We start from the raw sequence: 13791 nt of genomic DNA on the forward strand, positions 1-13791 counted from the left end.
ACAGTAAAATTATTATCCGACATGCCTGGAAAGGATTCCTATATGCCTTTAAAATATTTCTATCGAAATGTGTCTTTCACGGAATTGGTAATGGTTAATTACCTTCCACTGCTATGACCCGAGTTCAGATGTGGCCAATGTGTGGATTGTGGTTTTTAGTCTCTAGCTGAACTCTTATGCCCCCCCCCCCCCCCCCCCCCCCCCCCCCCCCCCCCCCGGAATGTCATGGGGTTTTCCCTCCCTCCGGTAAAACTTTTATTTCCTTCCTTGTCTTCTACCAATGATCCTAACTGGATATTTAGTTGAAACACTCTGTGGAATGACAAATGATAATAAACAAAAGGGGGAGGACACAGCAACAAAATATACAGTACCGAAGTCAATACATTAAGATATGTTAAAATTGTTCAAGGTTTGAAGCAACTCACAACATTTGGCAACATTTTCTCATTGATGATTGTTCTCACAATTTTTAAAATCAAAATTAAATTGAAAGGATTAATAATAAATTGTATCAAGAAGGGAATGTAAGCAATTAAAAAAAAAAGGAATTCAGCCCGAGTCTTAACATCAAGCCCATGTACAGTTCAAGTATCTGAGCTCTACAAAATTCAGCAAACTCATATAAAATGTGAGAACAACAAATACCTAGCAGCTTTCATAGGTAGCAGATGTGTCGTTCAAAGCCACTGGAAGACTCAGCGTGGAATGGTAGATTGTCGTTTGGATCATCTTCATCGTCAGAACTCTCATACCTAAACAGATAACGGATGCAATTACCAACAATAGAAATCTGTATTTCTGTTACTGTAAACAATTTAGTACAGGTCTTTCGTTCTGAGAAATTCTCGTGTATGTATTCAGCTCTGTAAACCTTACATCAGAGATTTATTGCAGCTTTGTGTGTGTATGTTGCAGAATCCAAAACTGGCATAAACACAACAGAGAGAGTATTTACTTAGGTTGTTTAAAGGTGATATACAACATTTGCTTTTGTTGTAATTTTCAGAAATGGATGGATTTGGGGGTTAGTATTTTATAGCAAATTTTGTTACACTGACCTGTTTAAAGTTTAAAGGGGGAAGAAACAATGAGTCAAAGTTGTGATAATATCAATAACTTCTGAACTTACCAGAGTTTCTCCTGACTGTCATCTTTACAGCGACTGCTGGTTTCGCCATTGCTATCGATTCCATTAAATTCCATACTTACAATGTCAGTCTGTAAAAAAACAACAAGTACTCTTACTACAGTTTCCTACAAATTCTTTCCGTTAATGGACATTACGACTTTTCCTTTTTGAATGTTCCTGTGTGTCAAAATAGCTCCAGCCATGGAAAAAGGGTTAATAAAAGATTAATATTTTGGCTTAAAAGATCTACTCTTGAACTAGCAAGGGTACAGTGTCATTTCTCCAGCCCTACATTATGGACTTCAGAATCCCAAAAGTGCTGCAAAAAGGTCCAGTCTGGAACGATTTCAGAAAATCAGAACAAATACTCACATATTTTTTCTCATACTACCACTTTTTAAAAATAAGGGGGTCAAAAATATTATATTAGATTAAAAAGAAATATTCAGCCATTACTGGAGTTGGTTTGAACTAGTTGAAAAACAGCTTTGTGTACATTAAACATGACTTTTCCTCATTGTCATCTCTGAATTTGGTATGTGCTAAACTGCACAAAATGAGCTCACAAAAAAAAAAACCTTACCAGGTCCTTTGGAAAACTGCTGTTCTCTTCCTCATGTTGTGGTATTGCTTTCCTCATTTTGTGGCTGTCCGATCCTTCGTGGTCACCCTCATCACTGCTGTAGCTGAACAGGCGGAAATTCCTGCCACCGAGTGGCGATTTGTCATCAGGACTCATAGAGTCCTTAGACTTCTTGGCATCTGCCTCGCGTGAGCTTGCTTCTCTTTTGTCACTCTTCTGAGTATCTTTCTTCTGACTCTTGGAATCATCTTTGGTGGACTTCACCAAATCGGGAGCCTCGTAGATGGGCGATAAGTCCCGGCGTTTGTTAAGCGGAGGCTTTGCGTTGGTTGAAGGTGCTACCGGATCGGATTTAGCCTCTTTGTTGTCTAGGGCAAACGTGATATGCTTCTCTTGAGACTTTTTGGTCTGGGACTTCTTGGAGAGGATGCCTCCTCGAGGAGGCTGCCTGACGGGGCGGGGAGACTCATCAGCATCGCTCTCCGACCAAGGGATGTCTGAGGACAAGCTACTGACGCTGGAGTTGGACCCGACCCGCTGGTGAGCAGACAGCTCCTGGGTCTTGCTGGTTGCCGGGGAGGGCAGGAGCTCTAACTCCTCCCGGTTGCTGATCTTGACGATAACCTTCCCTGATTCGGGCTCTCCGAACTCATTAGTGGGCTGAACCTTCCTCATGAAGCCGGGCAAGGCCTGCTGGCAGTGCTTGGGATTCTGCGAGTAAAGCTTAGCTGAGATCTGGTGAAGGTTATCAGAGATCTGCGGGAGTTTTTCGAATGTTGGAAGCAGGTAAGGCATGGGGCTTCCTTGCTGCTCCCATCCCAATGGTACCGTCCTATCCTGGGATGTATTCGGATCAGTTTTGTCCATACAGTGTGGCTCCTCATCTTGGTTCCTCAGGACAGTGTCTGGTTTCTTGGCCTTGTCCTCTGCCCCGATGGAAGACTCAACTCTGAGGGAACTCTTGGAGTGTTTTGAGCAAAACTGCTCGTAAGAAGGTGGAGAGGTGACAATACGTGCACTATCTCCTGAAGACCTGAATTGTTCATGGAGGGTTTTTTCGACAGTCGACTTAACACTGAGACCTTGTTGCAAAGGCTCACTGTACTCAATAGACGCCTGAACATGGTGAACATTCGCCTTAGACTGCGGCAGTTTTGGATTTTTACCGTCGTTCCTTGATCCAGTAATGCCTCCTGTCATATATTGCACACTTGGGTTATCCTTCGTTTGGAAGTCTAGTGAGTGGGGAAGACTAAACCTTTGATCTTGAGTGTCTCTCAAAGGGTCACTGGGTTTAGATCCAAGTAAAGAATTCTGTGTTACAGGTTGTGCCGTTTCCATTTTGCCTTCATTTGCAGACATCCCCCTTGGTGATAGTTCCTCGTTCCACGATGTCTTGCATTTCTTAGCTGAGTGACCCGGGGAGGACTGTACCACTCCCGTTTGTAGGGAGGATGAGGATGAGCTGAGGGATGAGGTGTAACTGCTGCTCAGGCTGAGGGTGTCTAGGTTGTCAGAGGCCAGACTAGGGCTGGGGTGATGGAGGGTGGATATCTGCTGGTTGACCTCACTCAAACGAGCTCTGAAATAGTAATTATAGTAACTCATAAAAAAGGAAACTTGGTTCATGAGTTCAAAACCTGATGGGGAACATGATGATTGTGTCCTTGGGAAAGACACTTTACTAGAATTGCATCTTTCAACCCAAGAGTATAAATAGGTACCTGTGAGGGTAGAGACCAGATTGCATTGCTCTTGGCTGCAGGTAAGTGGTCTCATGGCCTGATGAACAGGGGTAATAACTGTAAAGCGCTTTGAGACCTACCTTTGGTGGAGAGTGCTCAAGCAACACACATTATTATTATTATCAAATCTCTTGTCTAGAGCTACTGTCTCAGTCTGCGACTATTACAAATACATGGGTGCATGCTGACAGTAGACATAGCCATAGCACTGGAAGCCTGTGGACACGGCCTCTTGATGAACAAACAGAAAAGTTAACTACAAGTCTGAACTGAAATTGAAAATACAAATCCTACCGTACCTCATAGAGTCCAATGCCAGACCCGTCCTTAACTCCGTGGGAGGGGCAGGCCATATCGGACTGGTCGGTAGCGGCTGCAATCTGCTCAATCGTCTCTCTATCTCTTGCAGCTGGTCTCTGTTAGCTTCCAGCTCCTGCCGTTGGTCTAGCTCTAGCAGCTCTGAGCAGGCCTGCTCCAGTTGATCGGCCTTCTGCTTGGATACTAACAAGTCATCCCTGCAGTCAAAACGGTTAATGATGTGGAGTCGTTATCAGGCAGGAAATCCTTGAGAAAAATTAAAGTAGACTTTGCACATTTCATTGAAGGAGCAAATGAATGGAGAGAATGCACCCCTTTGGCTGAAACATGTTCACCAAGACGATAATAGTTGAAAAAGTTGGTTAAATCCTGTAGCACCAGCTCGTTGGAAAGATGTCTACTATAAATTTCTGCTAAATTTCACTCGGGAGGTAACACACTGTGTATACAGTGTTTATACGTCGGTGAAGGGCAAAAAACCTAAATTTGATTTACATCACCCGATGCAAAATTCCATCTTATGTATGAATTAATAGTTTTTAAATTGGTCCATTTCATGAAACTACCACAAATGCATGATCCTCTTTAACACCTGCTAGCTACCAGACTAGCTGGCTTGCACCCATTCAGGTATGTGTAACTGATTGCAAACAAAATGTGGACTAAGTAAATTCTGTTTACCTGTTCAATGGACATGGAGCTACTTAGCAGAAAAAAAATACTCCTTGAGCAGTAGAATGATGGACGCCGTGTGCCAACAGTAGAGAACGCTTTTTAACCGCTTTCAAACTCCAGAGGAGGGACATATTGCATGTGCGTACCGTTTCGTGCGCGTATGGAGTGAAGTAGGCACCATTATTATTATTCCGAATGTGTACAAAACAATGGTGTTCTTCGCGTGAATGGTAGATGTATGCCATCATCAATGCGTTTGTATGTCCCTCACAGTGGTCTTCCCCAACTCTCTCTTTGCAACCGTTGAGGGGGTACTTGTGCATAAAGTCTATTGGCTAAGCACGAATCTGCTGACTACTACTCATGAGCAATTTATATTGCATGGCAACATTGTTGATAACATGTTTTGCTACGCAAATAACTACTGCAATTTAAAGCAGATTTCTGACTGACAAGTATTTTTACCTGGATGTGGTGGATCCTGACTGGTTTCCCGCATCAGTCTGGTGCCGGTGCATCTGGTCAAGCTGACGGACCAACAGGTTGGTCAGGTCGACGTACTCCCCCTGGATTTGCTCAATACGCTGGGTGAGGTCCGTCTTCTGCGTGTGGACCAGGGCATCGGTGCAGGACATGGCCTTGAGGTATTTGTAGAGAGATCAAAATTATTTGAGATGATCAAAAATGATTCCCCCCCCCCAGGAACAGCCCCCAATTCCAACTGTTGTATTTTATATGGAGCATATCCCTGGACACAAGACCCTGTATAACATTTCATAGCTTTTGATCAATTTCCCGAAAAGTATTGACATATTGACAGACTGCCAACATAATAATCATGTATTAACTAGCTATGAGGTCACTAGTATGCATCTATTTCCCCTCTGGAACTGCAAGAGAAATAGGCCTCGGGAAATAGAACTATCTTGTGGTCACTCACAGGTCTAGGGGGCGGGGGAAGGGTAGGCATAGATGTGTACTAGTGACGGAAGAATGCAATCACTACGTTTTGAGAGTCTTACCACCTTGCATGCACATGACACTTGACACATGTCTAGTTCACACTCTATGTAACTGCCATACACTACCCTACAATAGTGAAGCCCACGTGACCATGTTTTTAGCTAACCAAGACAACAACAAACAGGTGTGATTGAATCGTAGACTGCTCAGTTAGTACAGCACTCCGACAGAAGTCAAAAGGTCATGGGTTCAGGGTCTGCTCTAGTCCTGCTAAGCTCATTCTTAAAGGCATGTAGTGATTTATGAGCAATATATGACTACGATCTCACCTCTCTCAGCTTTTTGGCCAATACGTCTTTCTCCTGTTGACTTCTGTATTAAACACAAAATAGTACAACAGAAAATATGAATTCCAAATTGGTTTGCATTTTCTTTTTAACAATACTGTATTAAAGGAAATAATGCAAACAATCTTTACGACACAAAATGAGATAACTAAAAATAACTTGTGGAAACAATTGTTATCCTGGATTAAAAATTGAATTGTACGCTATTTTGGGGGTTGATTGTGTGTGGCTTTTAAAAAGATCCACATGAAAATTTACAGACAATTATGTAAAATCACACAGCTTTCACAAGACTCCTATATTAATTCTGCAATGTTAATTATGTTTGAAAAGTTACCAAATTAATTAACCCTAACCCTGCCAGACACAACACAGTGCATCAGGTGGAAAAGAACTGGTGCACTTTGATGCATTCAGCTACCAACACCAGTGCATGAATGACCAGCTCTGAAACAATGAGAGCTAAGTCCTATTGATCAATGCCACAGGTGTCTCCTGCTGCATTCAGTGACCACAGACTCTGAGGCAGTTTGGCCTTGAGACTTTTGACCTGATGGATCTTGCTACATTTGGCAGGCTTGTCACTTAGTCAAGTGTTGTATGTTGCTACGTTTGGCAGGGTTAGGATTTCATTGTAAACTAAAATTTACAATTCTTAACTGCGTTATAATTATTCTTTTCTGATCAAGTTAGCAGAATATGGTAATGAGAACGGTATGCTAAAAGCAGCTTACTCTCTCAGTTTCCTCTGCGTAACGGTCAGCTCATTGGACAGTTTGATGCAGGTTTCCACGACGACCAGATACTGAGCACAGGGGTGGTGGTGGTACCTGGTGGCCAACGTGCACGGCGATTGCTTCTTCTTGTTGAGTAGAGTCACGTCGGAATTGAATTCAACCAGAGTCTGAAGTCATGAAGGAGACAAAAAAAAAAATAATACCGGAGTCTGATATAGCGCACGTATCTACTAACAATTAGGTACTCAAGGCGCTGGAAATTACATGTATGTCTATTTTTAAAGACAGGTAAATGAACTGTGTGAGAAAATGTGAGCTCCATTATGCAGCACCTTAATAAGGGTTTACAAGGTGCTGCGGGGAATATTGCAGCCACTGCCATAAACACCGGGGCAAACCCCTTCTCTTAGCGATAGGTGTTACTGGGTTCTTTAATGTGCATTACACAACACACACGGGACCTACGGCTTTACGTCTCATCCGAAGGACGGAGCAATAATGGTAAAGTGCCTTGCTTAAGAGCACAACACCATGTTCCCCATCAGGATTCGAACCCATGTACCACGGCACATGAGCCAAACACCGTAACCATTGGACCACAGCACCCCACGATGCAGGTTTCCACTGCATGCCTTTACGTACAGACTAGCACCACAAATAAACACATTGAAACAACATAATCTGTGGACTCTGTGCGCAAGTACCCCCTCAACGGTAAGAAAGGGAGAGTTGTAGGAGACCACTGGGGAGCCATTTGAACGTATTGCCGACGACGCCTGCTATGGCTTTGTGAACCTTCATGAATAAACTTAGTCGTGCATACTTCGCGCTATACACGCGCGGACCAGAACGAGCACATTGTGTGTCCGGTCCACTGGGCTCTCAAAAGTAGTCGAGGGCGCTCTCTCTCTTTGCAAACGGAGCCCATAGTAATCCACCTGTTGTCTGTACAAACACAGACAGTCCAAACTTCAGTCGACTTCCCTAAGCATGCCTTTATGTACAGACTTACACCAACAGTCACATCACACTTCTAATAAGCACTATAAATTCCATCAACAGACAACCGCAAGTCACTGGTAGAGCTGGCTCACAGATCTTCTACAGTCAAGGCAAAGCTAAGTGATGTTACTAATAACAGTCACAGCCTATCAATCAAACACTGTGGATGGACCAATCAGATCAAGACTAGGTCAGGTGACTATGGTGGCTCAGTCAAAGTCACAAGCACTGTGAGAAATGTACACGAACCAAAGGTGGGCGGAGCTTATGGTCAAATCAGAAACGGTCCATACCTGTAGGCAGGAGAGATGCCCATATTTGGCAGCCAGGTGGGCGGGGCTATTGTTGCTATGGTCTGTCTGATCCAATGTGATATCTTGCATCTGCATGTGTTCTAGCAGCCAGCGTAGGCAGGTTTCCTGGCCGAATCGGGCGGCGAGGTGAAGCAGTGACCAGCGGTGGTCCTGGGTGTGTAGCTCCGAGGCCGAGCCGGGAAGCTCAGCTAGGCACTTGACGCAGTCCACCTGACCATGCTGTGATTGAGAAAAAAAATGTCATAATTGGTTTCACTGTAACTCCTCCTTCCTTCAAAATCCAACTCTGGGTATTGAACATAGGGGGCCTATTTCATAGCAATGCTTATGCATATATGCTATGTTAATTATAGCTGAAAAAAAAACTTGTGTTAAATTTAGATGCATTTCATGGTACGCATAATGGTCCAAACATCAGAAAAATTTGACCAATATCCTTCAACTTTTGTTACAATGTGACCTGAAGGTTAAATGTGACCTCAAGGTTAAATCTGACCTCAATGTTAAATCTAACCTCAAGGTGACTTTTAACATAAATTTGCTCCATATTTTATGGGATTAGCCCCCAAACTTCCTTAGTAAAAATCAAGGAACTTACAACAAGGGCCACACAGAACACATGAAAAAGGTTTAACCAATGCTCTTAATCAACTTTGCTTCTTGATTCTAAGAGGAAAGCCACTCACTCTCTTCAACTCTTCATGTCAGAGATTGTTTTCTATTCTCACCTTGACAGCCAAGGCAGCGGCTGTGAAGCAGTCATCATTCTCAACTGACAGCATCCCGGCACAGGGTCCTGCGGCCAGCCAGGCTAGGCAATCAACGTGGCCCCGCCTGGCCACAGCGTGGAGCAAGGTGTTACCACGATTGTCACGGACTTCTGATAAACCTTCATTGGCCGCTAGAAGAAACTCCTACGGGAAAAACAGAAATTATACATGATGCTTAGGGAGTGTCTCAAAACGAAGAATATTTGAGTGTTCAAAAGAGATTTTTTTGATACATATACGTCACATATATAATTTTTTTTGCGAACCAGTTGTTGGAAAAGAATGGGTTGGCCATCATCCCGAAATGAAGAAACAATTAAAAAATTTTAATAAAAAAATTCAATTTCAATAATAACATAAACAAAAAATAACTTACAAAATATTCTTAAATCTAAATAAATACCATCTCTTTATATTTGCAATTATTGCAAATTCCATGGTTTACTTGACAAGTTTTCAAATAAACATCAGGTAGTTCTTAAATGACTGACTAGAAAAAGTGCTACTTTATTTGATTTTGTGTGACGGCTGCCCACCACTTTTTGAAAAGTTTTGTCAACCATAAAGCAGAAAAAGAATGCTAACCATAATACATACATATATACGTGTACGTATTTCATGGAATGGATGTGCAAAGGCTTGTCAGCACATGCTATTTCCATTGTTGTGTTGCCATCTCATATCGGAAAATTTTATGTATTACTTCAAGAGCATGGACTAATCAGTTGATTTTATTGTTATACCTCTAAGAATGCAGAAAAGTAGATAGATTACAAAGTGGGGGACATGGCTTCTACGTTCACCCTTCTGAAACACGCAATATCCACCACAAAGTAATTCCTGAGATTTCACTGATTTGGGCATATATTCAGGGTCCTTTTGCTACCCCTGTTTTATTAAGATTTTGTTGGATAGATCTGGTTGGATCCAAGAATTATAGGGTTAACAACCATTTGTCAAATACACCTACTGATAAAGTTTCTGTTATGCAATCAGCAAATACCGCAAATCTGACAACTCACCAGGACCTGCCGGTCGCCACGTGCTGCAGCTTGTATGAGTTGTTTATGCAAGGTGTTGTCCCTAGCCCCGGGGCTAAGAGGTGTCGCTACAGCAACGGATGACATCTGACCTCTAGGCTGTGCATTATTGTCTGGTACCCTGTCTCTTTGTTGCTGTAATGATGTTTCGGCTACAGTTTTGCTGGACGAGGATGCCGAGCTCATTTGAGTCTTCAAAATCTTGGCCTGCTGTTTGGCAATTCGTTCCCTGTCTCTGTCCTCTTTGTCTCGCTTCTTGTTCCGGTCTTTCAGTCTGGTTAGGGTTCTCTTAGCGTCCTTATTGTCTTCGTCCGATCCTGAAGCTCGGCTTGTGAGGTGATGCTGGGCCTTGTTGTTCCTCAGAAGATTAGACATGAGAAAGCGGACGCTCTTCCCTCTCGGGACCTTCTGTTTGGTCCTGATTGGGGAAAGGTCGCTAGACGCCAGACTGGACGTCAGGCTGCCGTCGCGGGACTCTGTCGTGCTAATCGATGAATTCAGACTTTCTTGATCCTCACTTGGGCACTGTACATGATTGACTGCGATACTCTGTTTTGCCGTTGCGCAAGTTGAGATGTCGTTGGGTTTATCCCCATTTCCTTCTCCATTCGCTTCAAACGCCAAGATAAACTGCATGAGCTCCTCCGAGTTAACGTCAATGCACAGCTCCTCGTCCGATAGCACAGCATCCGAGGACTCCCCCTGAACAAAAGCATCCAGCAGGGCTTCGTTTTGGGCCACCTTGGCGTCCGAGAACCCCTCAGTTTCTCGAGGGTCCTTTTCCCATGTGACATTGTTGTTGTTGCGCCCACGGCTGGGTTCCAGTTCCTGCGATTTATTCTTGGATGATTTGGAAGACAGCAGCAGCTTTTTGAAATCTTCCTCCAAGGATGATTTCCGAGGCCCTTGCTTTGATTGGTTGCTCCCTGATGTCGCATTTCTTTGCTTGTGGCCACCTTAGAAAAATACAAATCCAGTCTTGATATTTTACAAGTGAATATGAATATTTTTGTCAAGAATGATACAGATCATTACTGGTTCCAATTTATGAATCTCCTAAGCACATAATTAGCAATATTATAATGGTATTTAATATGATGTCAAAAGCCAGGTGTTTCTGCAGCTTTTTCAATACTAAGGCCAAAAAAAAAAATATTTGGTCTCTGGTCAGACCAAAGTTCCGGAATTGACACGGGGACGCGGCTTTTTTTTTTTTCCCAAGCTTGGATTGTACAGACAAGGTGGGGTACTATTTTGCTATTTGGTGTCCTCATGTACATTGGTGTCTTCCATAATTTGCCTAGGTGCTCTCGATCATTTGCCTTGGTGCAATTTCCCATTCCTTGGTGCTCTTTGGTAAAAAAAATTGAGGAGGTGCGGCAATAGAGGGCGCTGTTGGAGCTACCGCAGAACATTTTGAAAAAAAGAAAGATTGACGCGCATGATTAAAATCGACACGCGCGCTGACCAGAGACCGACTTATTTTTTTTTTTGGCCTAACTCATGAAAACTATTTTTCGGGGAAATTATGCAATGGTTATGCAAAACAGTTTTATACAAACCTTGCACTGACGTACTGTTGTGCGATTGTGATCTTGATGCCAACTTGGTTGGGTCAGGGTCTAGTGGCGTCCCTCCTTCGTTGGGGAAATTCTCAAAGTCATACTCTTCTGCGTCCTGCTGTTCCTGGCAAAGTTTCAGAAAATTAAAAAAAAACTCGAACTTTACTAGAAATGCTCTCAAAATGTGAAACTCTTGACTTCATATCTATCAAGTCAAGGAAAATTTAAGAAGGCATCGTACAAAATTACAGGATGGGGTGGGATAAGAAATTGGGATAAGGTGAGTATGAGAATGTGGGATAGGGTTCAAGTGTTTGTATTTAGTTTTGGGCTGTTCTTAGCATGTTAGTTCCTGAACTGAATCGTATTACATTGTGTTTATTCACTGAGGAATCAATATTTCAATAGAATAGCTGACAGTTTCGGGCATTACGATTAAAAAGTAAACATAAGAAGTGTTTATAAGAGAACACATTACTGCTTACATGCTGCGCATGTGTTGTGCATGTGCTGTGAGCAGTAATCTTGATCTTGGCATTACTATGGATTTGGTCATAAATTTTAATGATGAATTTTTCCCTCGGTTTGTGGTAGAGTATCCAGCCCAAGGACACAAGTACTGGATGCTGACTTTTGACCTCTGACATCAACATGACTTACCACAGGTGTTGAAGATCCCAAAAGGTCATCAATATCAATGACCTCTGCCTCCTCCATTGCTAGTCTCCATTCAAGCAGTTACAAAATGCTAGGTTTGTATTTTTGGTGCCATGGCACACCATATATCCCGTTGAAGAGTGCGTGTTTTTTTTTAAACAGCAGTCATGTCTGGATAAAGATGAAAAAAAGTAGAAGATCAACTGGTCAAAGGTGCATGTTCAATGCCCCTCGACAAAAAAAACCCTGCACTCTGCAGACTGCAGTCATTTCAGACAAACTCTCTTCAAATTTCCAATGAAAACTATACTCCTAGAAATATGATGCTCCGCATGAGGCTCCGCCTGAGCACAGAGATCATAAACTCTGCGTGCACATTTCAAGTGTCAGGTTGGCTCTATTTTCATCATTTTGGCCTCAACACCGACAGAATCCAGCGATGTTTGTTAATATGTGCAACTTAAGCGAGTATGTCAATGTCTATTGACATAGGTAGGCCTATTGTACGGAGTTTAGGGGCAAACTGTGCAGCGGTTCTGTGGGAAATTTTTGTGGTTTGATGGACGTTTTTGTACTTAATTGGTGTTTCGTGCTGCAAACAATTTTGCGGGGTTCTGTGTGTATGACTTTGTGTGTATACGAGTACGAGCATCATAGTTCTAGGAGTATGAAAATTATACAGGCTAAGCTTGACCCACACTCGCTACAGTAAATAGTCGCATTACAAAAACAACAATAGTCATGATGATCGATACTGATAGTCATATGAAAATTATGATAGTAGAAACAGAATCTATTTTTTCCTGTAATCAAGTAAGTAGGTCTACATTACAAGTTGAAGTTGTAAAGTAAGGTTCACCTAGTCCAAGTAACTTGGACATGTTGGACCCAACTTATCGCCTTAGTTTAACATGTCCGAATGTTAAAAAGGCGATAAGTTCAAGTTGGGTCCAAGTTACTCGGACTAGGTTCCACCAAAGGCACTAGTCAATTCCATACTCCATAGGCCTAGTAATATTAAATTCTGTTTCTGTAGGTGTTTAGTTTTCCTTTAATTTTGAGGCAAAATTTGAAGTGAATAAAATACACTGCAAACTTAAAAAGACAAAAATTAATAGCAATACTTACGGTCAGTTCAGTGTTTTCGCTAGAAAAGTGCGCACTCTACCGTCAACATTAATCACTGGTTTCCGTCGTTATGGACCCACTAAATTAATGTTGTGGTTGTCGGATACCAGTATTTTTTATTAACAATCCCAAGGGGGCGCTCTAACCAAAATAAGATAGCATCCGAATCGTGTTCCGCGTTACGTACAAGACGGGACATAGGCTACGTAGGGGGGAGGTGGGGGGGGGGGGGGGCTTCATATAAGTAGCAGTCAGATGATAAGGGGAGGGGGAAGGTTACTAATAACTAATAGATTCAAGCAAGGCAAAGGCCCTAAGGCTATATAGGATTTGAACGCGAAGAAGTGACTGCTAAAATGGCATTCTCAGTGGGTGAACGTGGGCGGGTTCGAATCCACATATGGTGTCCTTTCAGATTTCAATTCGCGCGCCTCCGATTATCTGTTGAACAGATTTGATTCACCATCATAAGATACATTATTTAGCATCATTGCTTAGCTATATGCTGCTGGGACTGTCCGCGAAGTCCGTGTTAGCATCTGCGGCGTACAGGATCAGGTCATCTGCAAGTGGTCTACTCGGTCGGAGACCAGGGCTAACCGTGCCGGCCTTGTTTCCTCCTTGGCCCAACGGTTAGAAGGAAGTGGGTGCAAGGGCGGATCAAGAACACATTTTTTTTGGGGGGGGGGGGGCCAAAAAAATTTGGTCCCCCCAAAAGTGGATCAAAAAATTACGGCGTTGGATGCTCTGTGAGTCTGTGGTACGATCTGAGGCAATTTCTGACCACTTTAACCAATGTTTTTTGAGGAAAAGATGGT

General features: G+C 42.8%; 1 protein-coding gene across 2 annotated transcripts; it reads right to left on the bottom strand.

The window, feature by feature from the left end:
* Positions 1–211: 211 nt before the first annotated feature.
* Positions 212–13039, bottom strand: LOC119729552. 2 transcript variants are annotated; one of them, XM_038202160.1, is made up of 13 exons: positions 12974–13039; positions 11849–12016; positions 11189–11306; positions 9609–10582; positions 8545–8730; positions 7796–8035; positions 6498–6667; positions 5746–5788; positions 4919–5091; positions 3760–3975; positions 1716–3297; positions 1133–1221; positions 212–755 (listed from the first exon to the last, which is right to left on the bottom strand). In XM_038202160.1, exons 2-13 carry the CDS (start codon positions 11903–11905, stop codon positions 659–661), a joined length of 3945 nt encoding a protein of 1314 aa, XP_038058088.1. In that variant the 5' UTR covers positions 11906–12016; positions 12974–13039; the 3' UTR covers positions 212–658. The 2 variants fall into 2 exon arrangements, with proteins under 2 accessions (XP_038058088.1, XP_038058087.1); XM_038202159.1 differs by having other exon boundaries at positions 11189–11312.
* Between the last annotated feature and the right edge of the window lie 752 nt (positions 13040–13791).

This window comes from Patiria miniata, unplaced genomic scaffold (assembly GCF_015706575.1).
Source record: "Patiria miniata isolate m_02_andy unplaced genomic scaffold, ASM1570657v1 HiC_scaffold_21, whole genome shotgun sequence".
Lineage (NCBI taxonomy): Eukaryota > Metazoa > Echinodermata > Asteroidea > Valvatida > Asterinidae > Patiria > Patiria miniata.

Coding starts and splice junctions, on each gene's coding strand:
- LOC119729552 (XM_038202159.1), bottom strand. CDS start 11,905: ATGGAGGAGGCAGAGGTCATTGATATTGATGACCTTTTGGGATCTTCA. Junction 6,668..7,795: donor GGCATCTCTCCTGCCTACAG/GTATGGACCGTT, acceptor TCATGACTTCAG/ACTCTGGTTGAATTCAATTC. Junction 3,976..4,918: donor TCAGGATCCACCACATCCAG/GTAAAAATACTT, acceptor TTTTGACTGCAG/GGATGACTTGTTAGTATCCA.